Source organism: Myotis brandtii, unplaced genomic scaffold (genome assembly GCF_000412655.1).
Source record: "Myotis brandtii unplaced genomic scaffold, ASM41265v1 scaffold311, whole genome shotgun sequence".
NCBI classification, from domain to species: Eukaryota; Metazoa; Chordata; class Mammalia; order Chiroptera; family Vespertilionidae; genus Myotis; species Myotis brandtii.
The window spans coordinates 3,902,553-3,928,246 of NW_005361913.1; the positions used below are offsets into that span (position 1 = coordinate 3,902,553).

The 25,694-nt window shown below is 35.2% G+C and overlaps 1 protein-coding gene across 6 annotated transcripts in view; it reads right to left on the bottom strand.

Moving 5' to 3' along the window:
* The window catches only part of CDKAL1 (CDK5 regulatory subunit associated protein 1-like 1), a 645,197-nt gene that overhangs the window by 151,506 nt on the left and 467,997 nt on the right, over positions 1–25,694 (bottom strand). For all 6 annotated transcript variants that reach the window (XM_005869973.2, XM_005869971.2, XM_005869975.2 and 3 more), the window contains exon 12: positions 13,011–13,191. In XM_005869973.2, coding sequence (XP_005870035.1) covers positions 13,011–13,191 — 181 coding nt within the window. The remainder of the gene's footprint in view (positions 1–13,010; positions 13,192–25,694) is intronic.

A 25,694-nucleotide genomic window follows, 5' to 3' on the forward strand; every position in this document is an offset into this window, starting at 1 on the left:
AAAAAAAAAAAAAAAGAAAAAGCTCAGGAATGTCCAGATAGAGAGATATAACAATTAAATATAAGACCTGATCCTGAGCTGAGTCCAATATAAAAACACACACACACACAAAAAAACAATAGCTATAAAGGACAGTGTCGGAACTCTTGACAAAATTGGAAAGAACTGTTGATTGGGTAAAGCACTGTATCAATGATAAATCTTCTAAATTTGACAACAATATTGTGGTTACATAAGATACTCATTCTTAGGAAAATGCACACTAAATGTTAATCTCTGTAATCTGTATTTCTGTAATCTACCCTGAAATTGTGCAGGGGAAAAATATCTATGTATAAGTCTGTCTGTCTATCTTTTGAGAAAGAGCAAATTTAGCAAAATGTTAAAAACTGATAAATTTTAGTAAAGGCTTTACTGGAGATATACTATTGTTACAACTTTCCTATAAGTTTAAAATCATTTTGGGGGTTGAGTTAGGCGTAGGCTAGAAGAGGGTCAATGGGGAAAAAGGGGGACATATGTATTACTTTCAATAATAAAGTTTTTTAAAAAATGGTTAAGATGGTAATAAATAAATGGATAAATAAATAAATGTCTGGGAGGGGGAGGAAGAAGTTCAAAAAAATTTCTAGGGCCTATAAAACATCACTGCTATAATAGAAAAACAACTTTGGAAACCAACAGTTTTTTGATCATAAAGTTCTAGAATTATTTTGAATTTCTGGGATAAATGTCTGTTCTACTGTTTATATGAGTGTGGAGCAGAGGAAGAATGGAGTCTAAGTCTCAGGCATCTAACTTAGTCATGTAACCTTGGGCAAATGTACTTCTTTGAGGCTCAGTGAAAAATAATAGCAGATACCTGGAAGAATAACATGAGACAAAGCACATGAAAAAGAACAGACTATGCTTGCTTCTGGCACATGTTAACTTTCAAACAATGGAAGCTTCATTTTCCTGCCCTTATAAACTTCTAATCTTATGTACCACTTCTATAAAGGTACTTTTATTATGAGTAGCAAAAATAAAGCATCAGGATATTCATCTTAGATATAAGATTTCAGATAGAACATAATTAATAGAGTACATTTTATTATTATCCATTTAAATGCTTATCTGATTATATTTGACTTGTTAGTCCTTAATTATAAAATAAACAAGAGGCAAGAGTTTAGAAAAGTGTCATGTTAAATATTACTAAATATATTATGTTGGCCTAAATACACATTTAACAGTAGCTCTAATACTTGGAACTATAAGTCCCTTGGAAGGTAATAAACATGGAGTAATTAATGAATCATAGTTATAGAAAAAATAGCAGAAGATCAAAAAATAAGATACAGCATTATAAGGTTCTTTATCTTTAGAAGTAGCTCCAAGAGTCTTCTCACGTCTCAAGTTGTTATTAAAGTAATAAAAAGTGAGTTCAAATTGAATATTTTGAATTGAATACAATTTTAATAAACCAAGTTCATATGAAAGACATATAAGAATTAAGTAAATCCTTGCGATTTTTCTTAAACTTATATAAAACAAGGCATGTAATCACTACTGAAAAAATTAGATTGAAATATAATAAAGATGACTTGCCAAAGAATGGAATTTATATTCTCTTTATTTAATATAAATTCACTCAGTCCTTCTCAACCCTAGTACCCATCACCATTCACCATCAGAGAGAATAACTTATAACCACACCTATTCCTACTGTTTTGATAATTATACATTTATAAAAGAAGGAGGATAAAAAATTGATAAAAATAAAGCAAAAAAATTAAATAATCATAAGAAACAAGCTGAGTGTAGTTTTTCTACATGATTTTAAAAAAGATTTTCTATGGGCTGACTATGAAGTACAAATTAAGACTGCAACCATTGAACTGAAAGCTCTCATCATATCTGACTCTTTGCTGTCCTAAAGTAGGTTTATTTTAGAACACTTGAAATACTAAGATTCCCAAGACAAACCATGATCCCAAAATATGGTCAACCCTGATTTTTTTCTTTCAGTAACTTATAATTAACAGAAGAATCACATGAAAGGGCTCTAGATATCAACAAAGATCTGTGTTTTCCTTTTCTTATCTTTACCATCCTGAACAGAAACCAATCCCACAAAACCATGGCTCCATCCTGCAGTTACAGCCTACACATGTCTAGTACACGCCTTGTCCTGTGGGTCTGACTACATGAAGCTGATTTATGTGATAATGGAATTCAGTTCATCAACGTCACTTCAGGACTTAATAAAAAGTTAGGCAGTGCTCTGTGGCAGCAGACAAGAGGTCAGATTCAGAAGGCGGGGAACTAGGGGGTCAGTGAGGGTTGGGGTTTTCTGAAGGAGTGATTCAGGCTGAAAAGATTCAGGAGGATGCTCTTTAAAAAAATCACTCTGGCAATGAAAACGAAAGAGGTCTCTCAGGCAACACCTCTCTCCTGTGCTGTCCACTAGGCCCTGTGCACAGGTCGCAGGGTGGTGAGGTCCTGCATCAGTCATATCATGCATACTGTTTATGCCCCCAGGAGCACTTCCTTCTTAGAAAGAGCACTTATTTTCTTTCGTGAGATTCTGATAAGATACTCTGCTTCTGGTTACTCCAAATAAATTACAATTTTTAAATTCTCTAACATTCCAGGTTCAAGTTGGTAGACAATCAAAGGGCTTGACAGTACTGGCAAGGCCAACACATTATCGACATTGAACTTCCCTCTGCACAGCTGAGACTTAACAATTCTTGTCATTTTCATTCTTCAAAGCTCCAAATGATAACACCCCCCCTTTCCTTCAGTCTTTTAGAGTGAGAGCAGGACAAAAGGGAATTTCCCTACTCAAAAAGATAAAAGAAAAAAGAATGATCCAGCTTCTTCCAATGTTCCCAAATCCAGATTTTTCTACAGGTGTGCGCTCACAGGCACACGCGCGCACACACACACACACACACACACATACACACACAGTTGATAAGCTTATCTTATGGTGCTTAGAAAAACAAAAACACAAAGAAAGATAAAGAGATAAAGAGGAAAAAGCTAATTCTATAACTGCCTGTAGACACAGTTTGGGCAGAGATAAAAGAGAGCAGAAAAGGGCAGGAGTCTGGAGGGGCTGCATTTCTCCCTTGAAGTACAAGTGACCCCAGGCTGGTCCAGGAGCAATCTCATGGCCATCAGGAAACAGAACATCAACAGCACCAGGAGGAGCAAAGGCAGAGACAAGCTGTAATGCCCTGAATGTCAGGCATGGTTAAGGGTCCTTATAAGATGTCCACCAAAACTTGACCTGTGAGCCCAGAGTCCATCACAAGCCAATTAAGTGACCTTCTGTCAAGTAAATACTCTCCACTGAACACAGAACCACTTTGCTGACATGGAGCGAGGCCTGGGACTTAGAGTAATTAAGTCCAAAAGAAGAGTATTTATTGAAGGTCTCACAAATAAGTCACCTGTTAGTCTCCACACCTGTCTTGCACCATCTCCTATTGGGGCTTTCTGACTTTTTATTCCCACTCCACCCCACCCAGAATGAACTTTCAAAACAAACACATGATCACTGCTATTCAGTAGCTTCCTCCATCCCACAGGACAGTATAAAGCCATTTAACTTAGAAGGGCATCTTATTCTAGGCTTTGCCTACAGCTCCTGACTTATTCCTTGACAATAACCTACACCTGCAGGTTGCCCCCCACCCGAGTAAAATCAAGCAAAAACTGCAACATATCTTACTGCCCCAAATATCATGCATTTTATGTTCCATGTTCTCTTTATTCTCAGGTTTCTTCCCACGCTGATCCCTCTAGGAAACTGGAGGTAGAGAAGATAAACACAAAGGCACGTGGGGAACCATATGCAGCCAGGTGTTGTGGGTGCATCGAATGTGTTAGAAGGAATGGCAGGATCTAAGAGTGGAGAGGGAGGCAGGAACGTTTCTCTGTGATCTTAAGCAAGGTATTCATTACTCTTAGCCTCTGCTTCCTCATGGGCAAAACGACTATAATAGTGGTGCTTACTTCACAAAGTTGTGAGAATGAAATTAGGTAATAGATATGAAGTGCTCAGAACAATGCCTAACATACACTGATTGCTAAATAAGTGTTAATTCTTACTGTTATTTTTGTTGTGTCATTATTAGGATTAGGGCTACAGATTATTGTGCCTGCCAGTGGCATCAAGCATAAGTGTTCACAGACCCAGGAATGACCATGTGTCATCGAGTGGCACAGCAAACTCTGGGTGGCATACAGGGCTGAAAGCTCAATTACCTTAGCTGTATCAAAAAGCCAGACAATGCTCTCAGATCAAAATACTCCACAGTTAGTGTACTAGTTTCCTATTGTTGCAATAAAAATTATCACTAACTTAGTGGCTTAAAACAACACAAACTTATTTTCTTATAGTTTTTAAGGTCAGACATCTGAAATGCATTTTATGGTCAAAAATCAAGGTATGGCAGGGCTGCACTCCCTCCTTAGGCTCCCAGGGAGAACCTGTTCCTGGCCCTTTCCAGTTTCTAGAGGCCTGCCTGCATTCTTTTTAGTCCTCCCCCCAGGATATAGTTTCCCCCTCTAGGTATGTGCCCTGACTGGGAAGTGAACACACAACCTTTTGGTGTATGAATAGCGCTCCAACCACTGAGCAATCTGGTCAGGCAGCTGCCTGCAGTCTTTACTCACATTCCTATCCTTGATCTCTGTTTCCGTCCTGACAAGTCCTTCCTCTAATTTAAAACCTCCTGCGTCCCTCTTCTGAGAACTTTCTTGATTACCTTGAGGCCAACCAGATAATTCATTATAATCCCCCATTTCAAATGGCTTTAACTTAATCATATCTGCACAGTCCTTTTTACTGTGTAAGGTAGCACATTCACAGGGTTTGAGATTAGGACATAGAAATCTTTGGGGGCCCATATTCTCTCCACCACAAGCAAAAACTGCAACATATCTTACTGCCCCAAATATCATGCATTTTATGTTCCATGTTCTCTTTATTCTCAGGTTTCTTCCCACGCTGATCCCTCTAGGAAACTGGAGGTAGAGAAGATAAACACAAAGGCACGTGGGGAACCATATGCAGCCAGGTGTTGTGGGTGCATCGAATGTGTTAGAAGGAATGGCAGGATCTAAGAGTGGAGAGGGAGGCAGGAACGTTTCTCTGTGATCTTAAGCAAGGTATTCATTACTCTTAGCCTCTGCTTCCTCATGGGCAAAACGACTATAATAGTGGTGCTTACTTCACAAAGTTGTGAGAATGAAATTAGGTAATAGATACGAAGTGCTCAGAACAATGTCTAACATTCTGATTGCTAAATAAGTGTTAATTGTTATTGTTATTTTTGTTGTGTCATTATTAGGATTAGGGTTACAGATTATTGTGCCTGTGGTGGCATCAAGCATAAGCTTTCACAGACCCAGGAATGACCATGTGTCATTGAGTGGCACAGCAAACTCTGGGTGGCATATAGGGCTGAAAGCTCAATTACCTTAGCTGTATCAAAAAGCCAGACAATGCTCTCAGATCAAAATACTCCACAGTTAGTGTACTAGTTTCCTATTGTTGCAATAACAAATTATCACTAACTTAGTGGCCTAAAACAACACAAACTTGTTTTCTTACAGTTTTAACGGTCAGACATCTGAAATGCATTTTATGGTCAAAAATCAAGGTATGGCAGGGCTGCACTCCCTGCTTAGGCTCCCAGGGAGAACCTGTTCCTGGCCCTTTCCAGTTTCTAGAGGCCTGCCTGCATTCTTTTTAGTCCTCCCCCCAGGATATAGTTTCCCCCTCTAGGTATGTGCCCTGACTGGGAAGTGAACACACAACCTTTTGGTGTATGAACAGCGCTCCAACCACTGAGCAATCTTGTCAGGCAGCTGCCTGCAGTCTTTACTCACATTCCTATCCTTGATCTCTGTTTCCGTCCTGACAAGTCCTCCCTCTAATTTAAAACCTCCTGCGTCCCTCTTCTGAGAACTTTCGTGATTACCTTGAGGCCAACCAGATAATTCATTATAATCCCCCATTTCAAATGGCTTTAACTTAATCATATCTGCACAGTCCTTTTTACTATGTAAGGTAGCACATTCACAGGGTTTGAGATTAGGACATAGAAATCTTTGGGGGCCCATATTCTCTCCACCACTGAGGGTCTCGTTGCTGCCATTTTCAGCCCCCATCAACAACTAATTTAACTAGGTTACAGAATTCCTAGTTCATATTCCAGAAAAAAAATGAGTAAAGTGATTAAACAAAAGTCAGCAGATTTATAATAGAGTAAAAGGTGAAAAAATTGGAAAGTTTAGATAACATATTTAGGCGAATGATATAGAAAAATAAAAAACAAATTAAATTAAATTCTCCATTTGTCAAATGAACACCACCTACATTAAAACTCATACAAGGTAGCAGGTTTCCAACACTCCCTCTAGATCAGTGATGGCGAACCTTTTGAGCTCGGCATGTCAGCAATTTTGAAAAACCCTAACTTAACTCTGGTGCTGTGTCACATATAGAAATTTTTTGATATTTGCAACCATAGGGCTTCCCAAAAGGTGTGTTTGGGAATCAATCTAGAATAAAATGTCCTGACAATCTAGCAGGGGTCCTCAAACTTTTTAAACAGGGGGCCAGTTCACTGTCCCTCAGACCGTTGGAGGGCTGGACTATAGTTTAAAAAAAAAACTATGAACAAATTCCTATGCACACTGCACATATTTTATTTTGAAGTAAAAAAACAAAACGGGAACAAATACAATATTTGTATTTGCATGTGGCCCGCGGGCCGTAGTTTGAGGACCCCTGATAGAGTATAAAACTCTTGAAAATATTTTTTTCCTCTCCCCCAAAGAAAAAAAGTTTAGTTTGAAAATCAGGGACTGTGTAAATAATATAATTATGTTATCTAGTAAAGTGTCAGGATTTCTTCCTTTAAGGCAACTTATACACTAAAATACTGAGTTGTTAAACTTTAGAATTGTGCTCAGAAACAACAAAAAGGTTCAAAAACATTTAAAGAGAGCAGCAAAGTTCTTTCTATATAGTATGTTTCTCTATTTTACTTTTTAAAATAAAGTGTGTCCTGGACTCACAGGTAGCTAGATTTGGGAGAGCCATTATGTAAATAAGCTCCTGATTGCCATTTAAGAACATTCCTGATTCAACATCTATTCCAAGTCGTCACCTTGTCTTCGTTTGAATACCTCTAACAAAAATTCATTTCTTCACAGGGAAGACTACTGTGGACAGTTTCAGCGAAAATGCCTGTATCTATCTGCCCCAAGGATGGCCCTCCAGCCCTCTCAGGAACACAACCCCCCTTTCCTCAGGGTTGAGGCAGGAAGTACTATTGTGGCCTCATTATCTTTAGGATAAATAGCCTAGAAATTGCAAGTAAGCGTGTTATGATTTTTTTCATGCTGACATCTGTTTAAAGTTATTATTTTTACACTCTGTTTCCAAGACTTAAGATGAGCAAGCAGGTGGAGTTAATATCACAATTTTACATTTTAGACCGATATGAACATTCCAACAGCCACTCTCCTTGTCTAAAGACATTTTCTTCAAGTCATGGATCTCTTACAATAAAGATTTCATCATGCTATTATTTTTCATCAACATTTTCTTAAAAACAAAGTCAGAAGAGATAAGGATCAAAAAACTTTTTAAACTTAAGGACATTTTCTAGGCAGATTAAGAATCTTAACCACAATTTAAAAATACTATTGGAATTATTTATGATTAATGAAGACTAATGAAGGAAGACTCAATGGAATAGAAAATATAAACATGCAAATTTGACCCTTCAACTAAGTCAAAGGCCACTCTCATCTGGTTTAGGTGATTCACTGTTAAATCGCTTATGTAAATAATCTTGCAAAAGCTAAGAAAAAATAAATTTTAGTTTATCCTGTTCATGAAAATATATTGCCTAATTTATTTTCATTATAAATTTAAGAAAGCTATAACTCTTTTTTAGCAGGATTAGCAAAAAATCTACTCCGCCCATCTATGTTAGTGTCAAACTCAACTGAATGATGCTTTATCCATTTGGTGATTTAAATGATTACGAAAAACACATAAGTTAGTTCATTTACCAGAGCTCTACTATAAAACATTAAATATAATGAAATTTATGTATATTAATACTAGTATTTATGTAAAAGTAGTTATAAAGAAAGGGAAAAGTATATTGAAATTATTTCATGTAATTCATATGGGACACATTTTTTCGGGGGGGGGGGCTTGATTTTAGTAGAAATAAAATATATCTAAGGAAACAATATATTTCCACTAAGAGGCATTCTAAAGCCAGAATAAAAAGCTGTTGTTTGAAAGCAAATGATATTGGGCTCTTCTTCTAATAATGGGTTAGATGCTACTTTCATTGTTGATTTTGTTGGGCAAGGAACTGGGAAATATATTAGATAAGAAAGAATTGCTACCCATTTGGTTGCAATGCTTTATTTTGGTGAAGTCTAGTTGCTAAGCAGCTTCATAATCTACCTGAGACAGTTAGCCAGTATTAATATTTTATAAATTTAGGAGAACAAAGAAGACTAAATGCATATTACATATCCTCTTTCATGGCAGCTCTATAGTTTATTATTAATGCTTGTTTCTTTATTTAAGGTTCAAAATATTACAAAGATAAAATTCTTCCAGGCTTCAGTTTTTACCTTGAGCCTAATTACAGAAATGAGAGAGTACTATGGATTGAATTGTATCTCCCCAAAAAGAAATATATTAAAGTCTTAACTCCCATATATCAGAATGTGACCTTATTTGGAAACAAGGTCACTGCAGATGTAACAAGTTAAGATGAGGAGTAGGGTGGGTCCCTAATGTAGTATGACTGGGGTTCTTACAAGAACACAGCCATGTGAAGACAGAGAAACATAGGGACACCCTGTGACAATGAAGGCAGAGATTGGAATTATGCAGCTGCAAGCGAAAGACAAAGATTACCAGCAAACCACACAGTTTGGAAGAGACAAGGAAGGATTCCTGTTCATGGTGCAGAGGGAGCAGGGGCCTGCCTTTGGAATTCCAGTCTCAAAAACTATGAGACAATACATTTGTGTTGTTTTAAAATGAAATGAGCTATCAAACCATGTAAAGACATAGGAATATTACTCAAATGCCTATTACTAAGTGAAATAAGCCAGTATGAAAAGAATATATACTGTATGATTCCAACTATATGATACTCTGGAAAAGGCAAGACTATAGAGACAGTAAAAATATCAGTGGTTTCCAGGTGTTATGGAAGAGGGAGGGATGAACAGGTGGAACACAGAGGGCTTTTAGAGCAGTGAAGGTATTCTATATGGTACTATAAATAGTGGGTACATGTCATTACACATTTGTCCAAACCTATAGAATGTGCAACACCAAAAGTGAAATGTAATGTAAATTATGGGCTTTGGGTGATAATGATGTGTCAGTGTAGGTTCATTAATGTAACAAATGGACCACTCTGAGGTGGGATGATACTGGGAAGGCTGAACGTGTGTGTGAGTTGGGAATATATGGAAACTCTATGTACTTCCTGCTCAGTTTTGTTGTCAACTTAACACAGCTCTAAAATATAAAATCCAAAAAAAGAAATAAAGAAGGTTCTACTATGCCAGGACTGGGTGTCTAAAGTCTAAACATGTAAGGGAGATGCTAAGGGCTATGTTTACAAGATAAAAGACTAGAACAACAACAAAGCATCTGCAGCTGATTCAAGGAGATGAGCTCTGCTCTGCTTCTGGCCAAGGCAAACTAGCTTGTATCAGACCAAAATCTTGCCAAAAACAATAAGAAAAGGTGAATCGAATTTATAATATGTACTGTTTGAACATCAAAAATCATGAAGGCAGTGATGACCTGAGGGACCAAGATCCATTACCTCAACACTTGGAGCCACTCTTCCCTTCCAGGAACTCATTAATTTGTAAGTAGTTGCTGGGAGGCTGAGTAGCCATGCAAAAGCTAAGAGGCTGGAAAACTATGCAGAGGCTTCCGCATTCTTATGAGCCCAGGGAGACAAAAATTAGTATTGAAGACCCACCATAAAGAAAGGCCCTGGTTCCCACTACAGAAGAGCTCTACTCAGTGGTATGTAGGATCCAGCTTATACCACCTGACTGTGTGCATCTCTTCCCAGTTCCATGTCTAGGGATGGCACATGGGTAGTTTGAAACTGATACAGTGGAAGTGTTTATACCATGGAAATTGGCAAATGCTACAACTCGGAACACTTCCTACTGAGAGTCAGTTTTAAACACCAGCATACCACAGGCTGCATTAAAAAGGTAAGGCAAACCAGAAATAAACCAATCCTATGTACTACTATTTGTAATACCTTAAACAATAAAATAAATTTTAAGAAAAAAGAAATAAACCAATCCTGAGACAGACTGAGAAACAGTTCCAAAGGTCAATCTCAGACAAATTAATCAGTCTTTACCTTAGAGCCTGGTAGAAGCAAAATTAAATCCTCCTAGAAGATTATAGTCTAGATCAGTGGTTCTCAACCTGTGGGTCGTGACCCCTTTGGGGGTCAAACGACCCTTTCACAGGGGTCGCCTAAGACCATCGGAAAACACATATATAATTACATATTGTTTTTGTGATTAATCACTATGCTTTAATTATGTTCAATTTGTAACAATGAAATTGGGGTCACCACAACATGAGGAACTGTATTAAAGGGTCGCAGCATTAGGAAGGTTGAGAACCACTGGTCTAGATGCTACAGTTTTTTAAATTTATTTTATTTATTTATTTTTAATCCTCACCTGAGGATATATTTTCATTGATTTTTTATAAAGAGAGGAAGAGAGAGAGAGAGAGAGATAAACATCAATTGGTTGCCTACAGAACTCGCCTGACCTGACCAGGATCAGGGATCAAACCCAAACCTGGATATCCAGACCAGGAACGAAACCCACAACCTTTTGGTGTATGGGGTGACCTTCCAACCAACTGAGCCACACTGGCCAGGGCCCTATAATTTTTTTTTTAAATGAAAAATGCTCATCATTTACTAAAAATAATCAGATGCATAGAAAGGGAAGACAACTGGTCAAAGTCAAGGAGAAAAAAAAAGAGAAACAAACCAAGACAAGGCCTACATACTGGAAAATTCAGAATGGACTTTAAGATAACTAAGTAATATATTAAAAAATACAAAAGAAAATATGAGGATTTCATTAGAAATCTCAAACCTATGAACAAGAATCAAGTTATAATTATAGAAGTTAAAAATAGACTAAAGTTTGAGATTTTATAGATAGTTTGACAGCAGGTTAAAAACAGATAAACAGGCAATTAGTGAACTACAACAGTACTTCACAAACTTCGATGTATACACAAGTCACTGGAGATTCAGATTATGATCAGCAATAGGATGAATAAATTGGGATTTACATGCAATGGAATACTATATAGCCATGAAAATGGAAAGACAGCTACTTGTAAAAATACAGGGTGTCCCTAAAAATGTATACACACTTTAACAGCTGATAACTCAAAGTTTCATTGCTTTTCAGATTTAACTTATTTGAAATAATGGGTGAGACCAGACTAAGCTTTGAACAAAGAAAATTTATTCACTAGACTTTTTTTATAGGAATACATAAAAGATAAGAGTTTATGGTACAAAACAAGCAACAGTTGACAATTGAGGGCACACAAATACTGAATGAAATGATTCTTGATGTTTGCAATTCCATTGCTTCGCATTATCAGCAGTGACTGGACCAGGACAGTCATCAGTTTGAAAACAGATGTTGAGAAAAATAAATTATTCATTTCTGTAGATTCTTTTAAATTTTGAAAATGAAGTGCATGTTAATAAACACTGACAGCAACAGTTGACAATTGAGGGCACACAAATACTCAATGAAATGATTCTTGATGTTTGCAATTCCATTGCTTCGCATTATCAGCAGTGACTGGACCAGGACAGTCATCAGTTTGAAAACAGATGTTGAGAAAAATAAATTATTCATTTCTGTAGATTCTTTTAAATTTTGAAAATGAAGTGCATGTTAATAAACACTGACTTTATAATGATTCAAAGTATGTATACAATTTTTGGGAAACCCTGTATTTTTTATCCTTGTATACAAGGAAACTTGTAAAATAAAAATGAAGAAAAGTTTGAGAAAACAAAGAATGATACTGACTTCTGTTTTACTGGGAAAAAAGACACACACACACACACACACACACACATATGTACATATATACATATGCATATAAACAATAAGCTTTGGGTTATACTTTTTAGTATTTATTCATGAAAGAATTTGAAGAAAATTAATGGCAGGGCACAATATTTTTTAGTTATTAGAAACAAAGTAGAAAATTTTCAGTTAAAAAATTCTACTTCCTCTTAAGGCTCTGTTTTTCCATGTTTAACTACAGAACGTAGAAACTAAATATTTGTTTGAGACTATTACTTTCTGGGGCATTCTGGGAAACAGTTTGCCTTTACTGGATCTCAAACTTTTTTACATTTATTTTAAGTCATCTTACTGTACTATATCTATGATCATGTAAGAATAAAATTATATTGTTTTATTGCAAAAGCAACACATACCTGAGATAGATAGGTAGATAGATAGTAAACATCAAATCTATACCATGGAAAACATAGGAAAACCACAAGCATATTATGAAAGGGTCTCTTAAAAAGTAGTGTAAATATGATGCCTTCTTTGCTCACAGATATTTAAATGTTGCCTGATTTTGAAACAACCAAGACTTTATTTTATAAACATAGGCAAATACTAGTAGTTAAAATGTTCCTTCCCAGTGTCACCAGAACCTTATTCTTCAAAAGAAAAAGAGGTGACACTTTAGTTGCCTAAGGTCATTTAACTTACCTAAGGTCCCCACCCTGACTCCAACTTGGAAAATTCTCCATCTTTTATAACGTAAGCCAAGTGTGCTAACATAGGCAACACAGATGCATTTTTATAGCTATTGGCTAAATACAATACCTTACAGAAAACGATCTTACCACTTGTGCTGGAACTTGTTCCATTTTTGCAGCAGGAGTTCCTGGTCTTGGGTAAAACTGGTTAATAAAGAGGCTTGGAAATTTGTACTCTTCAACAAGTTTCACTGTTTCTTGAAAATCTTGATCCGTTTCTCCAGGAAAACCACAGATAATATCTGTAGCAATAGTTATTCCAGGAACTCTAAAAAATAATGAGACAAAAATGTAAAAACTCTATTGCAATCTATAATTATTGTACTTCCCTAATATTTTAAATACCATTGTTCCTTTTAGAATTAAATTTTACTTTCAGGAAAGAGATATTTGCAAATACTTTTAAAAGAGTCCTAAATACTAAGAATTTATGAAAAACAGTGGACCCCTGTCATCTGCAAGAGATACCCATTTTTAATTTTTTAAGATGTTTCTTTGTTTTCTATTTTAAGATACTTATTCTACGATTTCTAGATTTACTTATTTTAATGTAATATTTACTGACTTCTCTATTAAGATAAATGAGGATTTAGCTCTTTAAACTACTCTATCCCTCCCTTCACTATACAATCATGCACAATTTTTGGCGAAATTAATAATATTTTCATTGGTATAACTGCAAAGATATTGTTCATTGCAGAGCTAACTGGTATACTATCATGAAGTTTCTTTTGTCACAATATTGAATTTTTCATAAAGTTAATAGTTGTCTCTTTTTAAAATTTTTCCCCAATATTCTAAATATTCTATGTATCTATGCTAATGTTTCCAGAAGCTCCATCAAGTCTATCAAAAACCAATACTATTTTCTAAACATTCAATATCTATAATAATAAAAGCATAATATGCAAATTGACCGAACAGCTGAACCACCGTCCAGATGACCTTCCAGATGAAGCCAGGGCTGCGAGGGCCAAGATGGTCGCTGGGGCTGCTGCCTCGGCCCAAGGCAGCCAGGGCTGCGAAGGCCTACTCTTGCACTAATTTCGTGCATCGGGCCTCTAGTATTATATAATTGACCAGTTTAATTCCACCCCCCTGTCCCCTCTAGAAATGCCACTCTTACTTTCTTCAAGTGTGTGTTGCATTCATAATAAAGCAGCTGTAATACTTGAATGTTATTCCTTGGTCTCCTTTTTTTCAATTCCGTTTTTTTCCTGGATCCCATGTCCTCTTAATTCTTGATTATTCTATTCTCCATAATTTTGCAGGAGCGTTCTTTCAGAAGTGTCATTAAAAAAGAGAGCTAACAAAATTTTGTTACTGTCCTAGGATGCCTGAACTCTCAATTCATGACTGATCATGGCTATACATAGCACTCCAAAATGAAAAGTATTATCCACCTGAATTTCATAATCTTCCCCCCTCCCTTTTTTTTTAAGCTGGCAAGGTTGATAAGGTGTCCAGATTTACTCTGAGGCACACTTCTTCATTTGTGCCCCACTCTCTTTTTGAAAGCTTTTAGGATATTAAAGTCATTCTTATTGATTTTAAATTTTATAATAGACCTTGCGTTAGGTATTTAAGTTTTTGTAAAGGATACAATCTAGAGAGTCATGTTCTTTAGGTCTATGTTCTTTTTAAAATCATTTCTTCTTTCTTTTTTTAAAAACTATATTTTGGTTGATTTCAGAGAGGAAGGGAGAGGGAAAGAGAGACAGAAACATCAATGATGAGAGAGAATAATTCATTGGCTGCCTCCTTCATGATCCCTACTGGGGATAGAGCCTGCAACCTGGGCATGTGCCCTGACAGGGCATTGACCTCCTGGTTAATAGGCTGACACTCAACCACTGAGCAACAGTGGCTGGGCTAAAGTCATTTTTTCTGTCTCTGGGATGCCTCTCCTTCAAATGTTGAAATTGGTGAATTGAGTCTCTAAGCTTTTCCACTGCCATTTTCAATCTTTGTCCTTTTATTCCACTTTCTGGAAGATTTAGTTGATTTTATCTTCCAACTCTCCTATTGAAAAAACTTTAATTGAATATCTTATTTTAAATTTCTCTCCATCTCCAAGTTTCCTTTTCAAAGCATAGTGATTTCATTTTAGAGATGCAACATATTTTCTTATTTCTGAGGATACCCAAATTTTTTTTTACAGTTTTCCCTCTGCTCAATGCAATTATGTCTATTTCCTCCAGGTTTATTTTTTTATTTTTTTTTGTCCCTCTCAAAAAAAAAGATATTGTTCATTGCAGAGCCAACTGAAGGCTTTCCATCATTAAACAATTTTTGTTATCCTTTATTATTTAAAAGTAAATCACTAAACACTTTCCATTATAGAGTGGTTAGGTAAACAAGCTGCCTTTTCTTTTGATAGGTCCAATGTTAGCATCCTAAAAATCATTCCTCCTCCAGGTTTATTTATTTATTTATTTTTTGTCCCTCACACACACAAAAAAAAAGATATTATTCATTGCAGAGCCAACTGAAGGCTTTCCATCAATAAACAATTTTTGTTATCCTTTATTATTTAAAAGTAAATCACTAAACACTTTCCATTATAGAGTGGTTAGGTAAACAAGCTGCCTTTTCTTTTGATAGGTCCAATGTTAGCATCCTAAAAATCATTCCTCTGTGGCTATTGAGTTTCTCAAGTATGCTACAATAGTTTATTGTATACTAACAGTATAAGAACAACAAAATAACATTAACAGCATTCAAAATAGAATCAATAAAACAATAGGAAAAATTTCAAATCACAGAATACCTAGCTATAAAGATTGTTCTACCACCTAAATGCAGTTCTATAAGAATGAATAGGACAGCTTATCTCATCAAGATATATTAAATATTTGGGGCCATAAGTGAGAACAAAAGAATGTAACAAGGGAAAAAAATCAAATTACTGGATGCCTAATACAAGCAGCTTCATTATTCCATACCTAGTTTGTATAATCCTTTAAAGCCTGTGTGGAAGAAGAATGATAAATTTATTTTAAAAAATATTTTCTTGATTCCTACTTAGTCTCATTTAGCTATTAATTTGGCTGAACTTTAATCAATAAGATAAGTTACAAAGACAGGAACTTTTCTCTGTGATGATAAATAGAAAAAGAGACAATATGCATAGAGAAAAATAAAATGGTATATTAAAAACAATTTTTATTTTATTGTAATATAAAAACATATTTTCTTCATTAAGGGTGATTATTAAAATTATGTTGGAAAATCATAAAAACATGCTTTTACAGTAAACTACAGATAGTAAGACCATTTCCTATACTTATTAAAACATGTGGAATAGAAAAATGATGTCCATTGCTTCAATTAGCTAATTTTTACACTTATAACTACTCCTAAACAAAGGTAAAAGTAATGGATCACACTAGAAATGACAGAGAAGAGTCTATCTCTCCTAGGAAATTAAAAAAAAATCTTAGAAACTGTCTGTGAAATACTGCAGAAACAAATACAATTCCTTATTGTCCTAGGCTGTGAATTAGAATGAGCTTGGCACTAGATTATGGGGTATTCCCACAGGAAAGTACCTTACTGATTTTTCCCCACCCCCCAATCCTTCTTGATCCAGGATAGTTGAGCTCAGTATTATGCAACACCTGCTTACTTTGGCTTCAAGGCCCACAGTGAAAAAGGAAAGACAAACCTTTGCACTAGTCATCATAAATGTTAAGGAAGGAAATGTCCAATGCGTGGATATATTTGATAATCTACACAACAAGTTGACTGATAACAGGGGAGGGAGCAGACCACCATGAATTAGTGAAAGACCTATGTTAGTCAGAACTTAAAACTAAAAGTAGTTTAATTGGTTTCAAAGTTTATAAGAATATAAACTGATTGCCTATAAAATGTTTCCAAAGTAGAGACTGCATTTTAATATTTGATGAGGCTCATTTATACATTAATTTTATATCTGCAAATGACGCTATATATGTTCTTAAAAATAATTCAGTTCCTTAACTGAACCAACAACAAAAAGCTCCTCATAATTACAGTGTTAATTTGCTCAGTAAATAATTCTCTACAGTATATGAGAAAATCAAATTTTGTAGTGAACCAAGTTCTAAATTACATATGATTTAAGTGCTAAGAGGAAATCATATGAGGTGTAAAATACAATATTAATCCAAATATTTATTATGCTAATTATGACTAAATGCTGTTTTTGAGAAGCCTTGCATTTTCAAAATATTAAAAATATTAAAATGCATTTCCATGAATTTATTAAAACTGTGAGTCTAATGAATATAATTACTAGGTATTATGTGTTTTTAAAATTTAAAAGACCTTCTATATCTATATTTTCATAGTAGCATTAGAGAATAATTCTGAAAGAAGAATATAGAAATGTTTAATTATATTAAAGATAGACATTTTGACCCATTATTGTTTCTGACTTACACAAGCTATTTACTGGCAAAATGGGTTCATTAAATTACTTGGAAATGGAATTAATGAAAAAGATTCAAATTATGCATCTGCCTTGGCAGAAGCAGTGCTATGTATGATCAGTTAAGAAATCTATCAGGACATGTGAGGAGAGTACTACCTATTTGCTGGTCCAACGCTAGGATTTTTAAAAGCCCCAATATTTTCAGACTTATTTACCTTGATTAAAACTACATATATCCTATATTATATTTGAAATACTATTAAAATGTAGTACTTTAATTCGTCTCAAGATTTTCACTTGCAATTTGGTGTTACACTGGCAAAAATAGGAAAAAGGTTGATTCCAGTTCATTCTTTAGATCAAAAAATTATTAGCTTCAAATTCCACATGTCAAAAAACTAAAAATAACATATATTCTATTACCTCAGAAAAAGAATCAGACCTATTAAAATTATTAGGCATAAACTAAACACATGGTTGAAAAATATATTTTAGTTCTATGGATATTAATTCCAGGACAATTACTCAATACTTCCAGGAAAAGCAAATTAGACAGAAGCAGGGGGAAAAATATCTTGAACCGAATGGAAATCAATATATCTAAATATATGGGATTCAGCTGAAGCAGTGTTTAGAGAGAAATTTATAGATTTAAATGTTTGTGTTAAATAATCTAAGCTTCCACCTCAAGAAGCTAAAAAAAAGAGCAAAGTAGGACAAAGAAAGGAAATAAGGTACAAGAAGTCAATAAAATAGAAAATAGAGAACAAGTAAAGATGCCTCTTTATAAAACAACAACAAAATTACTAAACTACTAGCTAGACTGAGAAGAAAAAGAAGACACAAATTACCAACTTCAGGCATAAAGGAGACAGCACTACAGTCAGGATCAACACTAAAAGTATACTAAGATTAACTGACCATATATATGGGTGTTTACTATTATTTTTGGGCTCTCTATTCCATTCCATTGATCTATGTGTCCATTTTCTTTCCAGTACCATATTGTTTTGAATACTATAGCTTTGTAGTATAGTTTGAAACCAGGGAGCAGGATCCTCCACTTTTGCTCTTTCTCAAGACTGCTTTGATCAGACAGAGAACATTTAGGTTTATGTTCTAGTTCTATGAAACAATTCATAGATATTTTGATGGGGACTGCATTGAATCTGTGGATTGCATTGGGGATTATGGACATTTTAACAATATTACTTCTTTCAATTCATGAAAATGATCTATCTATCCATTTATTCATATCGTCTTTAATTTGCAGCCACTGTGGAAAACAGTATGGAGGTTCCTTAAAAAATAAAAAACAGAACTACCACAAAATCCTCCAATTCTACTTCTGGGTATTTATCCAAAGAAAACAGAAACTCTAATTTGAAGAGATATATGCACCCCAATATTCACTGCAGTATTATTTACAATAGTAAATATATGGAAGCAACCTAAGTGCCCATGAATAGATGAGTGGATAAAGATGATGTGGCATATATTGCACATCTATAGTCACCCATAGATATGCCTTGTGGAACGCAGATTATTTTAAGCTAAAGGCAACTGAGACCCTGTCGGCTCAAGAGAAACTTCTGCCCCTCTATAATTACTCAGAAGAATTTAAATTAGAGGTCTCGTCCATAATAAGAGATTATCAGAGATAACCTTTTTTGACTTAGCTATAGGGCAGGGCAAACTACTAATTATTGAATATTTGCTCTTCTTATCATCCTGAAACGATCTTCTTTCTCTCTCATCCCCCAAGGTGCCTTACCTCATCCTTAGCTCAGAATGCCATACATACCTCATTTTAACTTACTGTACCTGAACCTCTCTTGTATGTGGCATCTCTGACTCTCTCATTATGTGAGGTTCCCATATATACATATGAAATGAAATTTGGTTATTCTCTCTTGTTAATCTGTCTCATGTAGATTTAATTATTAGACGAGCTGATAAAACCTTCAAGGGTAGAAAAATGTTTTCTTTTTCTCACACAATATGTTCAATGGAATATTATTCAGCCATTAAAAAGAAGAAAATCCTGCCATTTGCAACAACATGGATACATCTAGATTCTAGAGGGTATTATGCTAAGTGAATTAAGTTAGAGAAAGACAAATGTGGTATGATTTCACTTATAAGTAGAATCAAAAAGTAAATAAACATACAAAACAAAACAGAAACCAATTCATAGATACAGGAAACTGGTGGTTATCAGAGTGGGGAGAGGTTAGAGGGTGGGTAAAATAGGTGAAGGGGATTAAGAGATATAAACATCCGGTTACAAAATAAGTCATAGAGATATAATGTACAACATAAGAAATATAATTAATAATACTGTAGTAACTTTGTAAGGTGACAGATTGTAATTAAATTTATTGTGGGGATCATTTCATAATGTATATAAATATTGAATCACTATGATGAACACCTGAAACTAATAGGATTTTATACTTCAACTAGAGGCCCGGTGCACGAATTCGTGCACGGGTAGGATCCCTCGGCCTGGCTGGTGATCAGACTGATTGGGGCCGATTGGGACCGGCCAGCTTTGGGGAGGGACCGCGGGAGGTTGGCCAGCCATGAGAGGTTGGCCGGCCATGAGAGGTTGGCTGTGGGAGTGCACTGACACCCTGCTGGCCAGGGGAGGGACCGCGGGAGCTTGGCTGTGGGAGCATACTGACCACCAGGGGGAAGCTCCTACATTGAGCATCTGCCCCCTGGTGGTCAGTGTGTTGTCATAGTGACCGGTAGACCGGTCATTCGGTCAACTGGTCGTAACAGTCGCTTAGGCTTTTATATATATAGATTATATGTCCAAAGAGATACTAAGGGTAATGGGCAAATTATTTGAAAGACATAAATTATAAAAAGTGACTTAAGAAGAAATAGAAAATTTGATTAGTTATTTATCTATTACAAAAATTGAATTTGTAATTAAAAAATCTTGCCAACAAAAGAAAACACAGAACAACCCAGGCCCAGATGGCTTCCCTGGTGTATTCTATGAAACATTTAACAAAGAATAAAACTAGTTCTACAGAAACCATTTCAAAGATAGATGAGAAAGGGACTAATTTTATGAGTCCAGCAGTAGCCTATAGGAAAACAAGAGAAAGAAATTAGAAATAAATTCTAGACTAATATCCATTATGAACACAGAGACAAAATTTCTTAACAAAATATTAGCAAACTGAACCCAGAAACATATAATGAGGATTGCATATCTCAACCAAGTTTTTAATCACAGGAACACAAGGTTGGTTTGATATACAAATATAGATTAATGCAATAAATCATATTAAAAGAACGGACTATTCTTAATAGATACAGAAAGCTAGGTTAACAATTCCAATGCCCATTCATGATAAAAACTCTCATGATAAAAAACAAGGAATAGGAGGAAATTACCTCAACCTGATAAAGGGTCTACAGCTATTATCACACTTATTGGTGAAAGACTGAATGTGTCCCCACTAAGATTTCTGTATCTTTTCAATTTGTCATATTACTGGAGGTTTTTCTCAGAGTAGGTGAGTGAGAAAAATAATATAAATTTAAGGAGAAAGAACAGGACATTTTTGAATACATTTAAGACCATTTTCAGCAGTTTTAAATTTATTTTCATAATTTTATGAAAAATTCTCTTAAGGATCTTAGGCTGAAAACAGAAAAAGCACTAAAACATTTAGATAAGGTTGAAAAACCCTCCCTCCCTCCACCCATCCATTTATGTCTCTAACTGTGGTATTCACTGTCTACCTAGAATCACTGAAAACTCCCCTCTGGAAATCATGAGAGGGTGGTATATATTTATACTATACATTTAAGGTAGCCATGCTTAAGATGAATACAGATTAAAGAAACACACAAAAAAAATGCCAATGCCAAGAATGCCCTTTCTTTATGTCAATCTAGGGTTTCTTTTCTTAGAGTCTGTGGACTCCCTAAAATTGCATCTAAAATTGTATGTATATATTTCAGAAAGAAGTGACCATTGTTTCATTCTGATTTGTAAAGCCTTCGGTGACCCAAATAAGAGTAGGAAACATTTCTGTGACTGCTTTTGAATCAGCAATATATATATATATATGTATGTATATATGGAAAAAATGGAAAATAGGCAATATTTGACACAGTCTGTGTATTAGAGAAAGTTCATCTAACCATTGTGAGTGAAATTATCATCATGAGTCCAGCTGGCATGGCTCAGTGGTTGAGTGTCAACCTATGAACCAGGAGCTCATGGTTCAATTCCCAGTCAGGGCACATGCCCAGGTTGCCGGCTTCTTGATCCCCGTGGGCCGCGCAGGAGGCAGCCGGTCAATGATTCTCTCTCATCATTGATGTTTCTATGTCTCTCTTTCCCCCTCTCCTTTCCTCTCTGAAATCAATAAAAATATATTTTTAAAAAATTATGATCATGGCAAAGGTAGATTTAATAGAATCTGAAAGTTGAGTCATATGATATTCTTGTTTTATTTGTTGGTTTTGGGGGTTGTTTTGGTGTTGTTGTTTTTTCAAATAAAAAATGGTCAGGTATCATCAATTTCATAAATTTTAACCTAATAGAAAATCAGTAATATAAAATGAGTCCCACTCTGTCCATTACTTGAGAGAGAGAAAAACTGGTGTTATTCTTGTTGTCTCTTAGCCTCACACGCATATATGTACAGCAGGTAATATGGGGCTAGAAGTCTCAAAAGTCCATTTGGTTCCTTTGGCAGTGGCTTCCCATTAGGTCCCATTAGGAAATCAGAAGGTGAGAGCAGAAAGAAGCTGATGGGGTCTGGAAGTGGTTACCTTCTGTTTCTGAGGCAGCAATACCACAATCCTTGCTCCTAGATTCCAGTAACACGACCTCTTCTTTTTGTCCCCTTAGCCCGAGTGGCAGTGACTGCTTTCAGCAGTTATTATTCTCTGGTTACCTCAACTCTCAATCTTTACTTTTAAAAATATTCTATATAGTAAATTTTCTATATTAAATAACATCTGGTAGAAATACCACACATAGCTTTTCTTCCTAGCAGGACACTAATCAAAACAATCAACTTCACCAGTGCACACATTTACTACCTTAAAGAGATCACATTTACACAGACCAAATTCTTTTAGAATAAAGCAATAAAATTGGAAATAAATGGTAAAAAGATAGCTTAAAAAAAAAACCCAACACTATTTGTTTGGAAGCTAAATACAATAAGAATACAAATGTATTCCTACAAATGAATAGCCATGATCTTTTTCAAAGTAGAACTCAAATTTCTGACCTTTTGAGAGAAATTTAAAAGGAATTATTTTCAAATAGTAACCAAAATCTACTTCCTAACATAAAATTCACTTATTAACTTTAAGTGATATTTATAATCAAAGATAGCTTTTCAAGGCCTCCTCATGAAAAAAATTTAGTAGCAATTAGTTTTTTTAAAAACTATTCCCTCTCTTTAAAAGTAATAAAATGATTTTTATTAAGCTAAAAAAATCCAGATGACTTATTTAGTTTAAATTTGGTACAATTTTACATTTTTGAAGTAAAAAATTAGTATGTATGGGACAGGGAAAGAGAGAAGAATATGGATAAAATGTAAAAAGATTTGCTAAAGCTTTGGAAATTTCTGGATATCCTGAGAAATCAGAATTTAAAATGGCAAAAAAATAAATAATTGTTACATACATGTAGTAAAAACTGGTAAAGTATATGGGAAACATGTTTCTAAAATGCAAAAAGAAAAGTGGTTGTCAAATAAGCCAAAAATAAGAGAGGGGACCAACCAGAAGCAGATACTACCAGAGAATGTGGTGTCACCCATTACATTCCTAAACCTGCTATAAACCCAAAATATACAGTTTGACTTTAAGCAAAAATCAAAAGAATTATCACTATTAAAAATTAAATAAATACTATGTAGAGTGTTTTTAACCTATAACGCTATGCTTGTATTCCACAGCGAATATTTGGAAATAAGCACAAAGCCTTACATAAGACCAAATATATTGCTTTAAAGATTAAATATAAGCATACTGAATAATATTGTTATAACATTTAAAAAGAAACCATATTAAAATTCACAGAATTTTTGCACATCTGTTATTAAGATCATTTTATGATATTGCTGGTTAAAGTGAAGGTATTTACTATCTATGGTACTGTTAACATAATTCTTATATGAGTTTTTCTGTTTCTATGGTAACATGAATTATAAGGTTCAATGAAGCCAGATTCAGTAATGTGTAGTTTTCTGTTATTCAAGGTGAAAAGGAAATGAAACATTTCTAACATTCATAAACTGCAGCAAATGTCTGAATTCCATTTAGCGATAAGACGATAATTACTAAAGTAATTAGAATTCTTCCTGGATGGAATTATTTTGCACACAGTGGAAATTTAGACTTGGGAATGAAAGCAGGGGCCAGAGTATATTCAGCATCAGTAATTAATTACAACCAAAACGAATATGCTATTCTGATACCTTGGAACAGACTATACCTTCTGTCTACTTCTCCCACAATATGAAAGAAACTGGTCCCCCACCCCCATCCCTTAAGTCAGAAATATAGAGTGGGTGAAATCATTTTATTCAAAAGAAAATCCAATTACAGAAATAATCAACTTTTCCCTCTTGCTTTATTTTTTTTCATATTTGAAAGGGCATTCACATTAGCAGAACCAATTAAATGAATATCAGGACAGGGCAAAAACTACAAACTTGGACAAGTTTCCTAATCTTTTAAAATTAAACTCTGGGGGGAAAAAAACACTTATGGAAATTTTAGAGACTCAAAACCAGATCATAGCATTCTTTAAAGGGATAGCATAATTGGAAGGTAACTAAATATCGGGTCTCAGGAAGAATAATTATAAAGTTGTTCAATCATAATGCCTCTAATATCCAGTCCACTACAAGTAAGAAATTAGGCAATTTTTACTTTTAATGGGAGTGTTGTCATCATCAAGATATGGCAGTCAGAGGCATTACATTTCATATCTTACGCTATCCTAAGATGTAATGTGTATAGTACCGTAGACATAATGTCGAAAAAAATACACATGCAGAAAGAGCATGTGAGTATGGGAGTGCCTGCCTCAGAAGCCGTCAAATCAAAACGCAGAATTATTCACAATTACTTTCTTTATTCCTTATTAGTTGAACACATGTGTTATTTAAATTCAGTTTACGCTAAAAACTAGATCAAGGGTTGGCAAACTATGGCTTATGGGCCAAATTTAGCCATTGCCTCTTTTAGTAAATAAAGTTTTATTGGAAACTTATTAGTTGAACACATGTGTTACTTAAATTCAGTTTACGCTAAAAACTAGATCAGGGTTGGCAAACTATGGCTTATGGGCCAAATTCAGCCATTGCCTCTTTTAGTAAATAAAGTTTTATTGGAACACAGCCACACCCATTCATTTATATAGTGGCTCTGCTGCTTTGGCTGTAAGAGCAGAGTTAAATAATTATGACAGTTGCAACAGAGATTGTTTACACAAAGCCAAAAACATTTATTATCTTCAGAGAATCTAACAAAGTGGGCCCATTACTGAGTTTTGTTAAGTTTTGTCCTCCCAAGGACACCCAAACTGAGTTTGAGGGGACAGTGGCATATGATGCTCTCCAAAACGTAGCCCTAAATCAACCTTTCCATTGTCACGGAATTCTCATTGATATGATTCAAATCAGAATACTTCCTCCCTGAGCAAACCATGGTCCACAATCTATTAGCGCCTATCCACACTATTCATCCCCTGTGGCCACCTCTCTGATGAAAATTTTCCTGATTTTCTCTCCGCATCTCAACTCATTCAAGTTCTTCCTTTACACCTCTGATGATGGCCCTATGTCCTGCTGGCACCTTTCACATTTGTTTGTCTTAAGCCTCCTAGTAAATCACAAATGCCTGGTGGACTAGGGTGGGGCCATATTCATATGCTTACACTGCAGCAATGAGGCGACAGCCTCACAGCTAGTTGAGGCTCAGTAAAGGTGCTTATTGAATTGAAGGTGACGAGCAAGGGAGAACCCGGAAACCAACAGGGGCAGTGAATAAATGAACAATAGGGCAACAGACCTGATTCACACCTTCTAATGATTAATCCCTGTGTTGACTAATACAAGTATCAGCATTCTACTTTAAAGTCCAAGAAGTGCGCTTGCAGCCCTAATCTGTCTGGCAGGGGAAGAGCAGGGTGACCCGAGGCTCTGTGACAGGCTTCTCTCTGGGCTAAAGGCCGCTGGGCTGGCTTGTCGTGCTTACAATGAGGGTATCACTTCTCAAATGAGTACTTAAAAATAAAATTGTATTAGTTAAGTTTTTTTTCACCTTAAATTCATATATTTAGAAAAATTAAA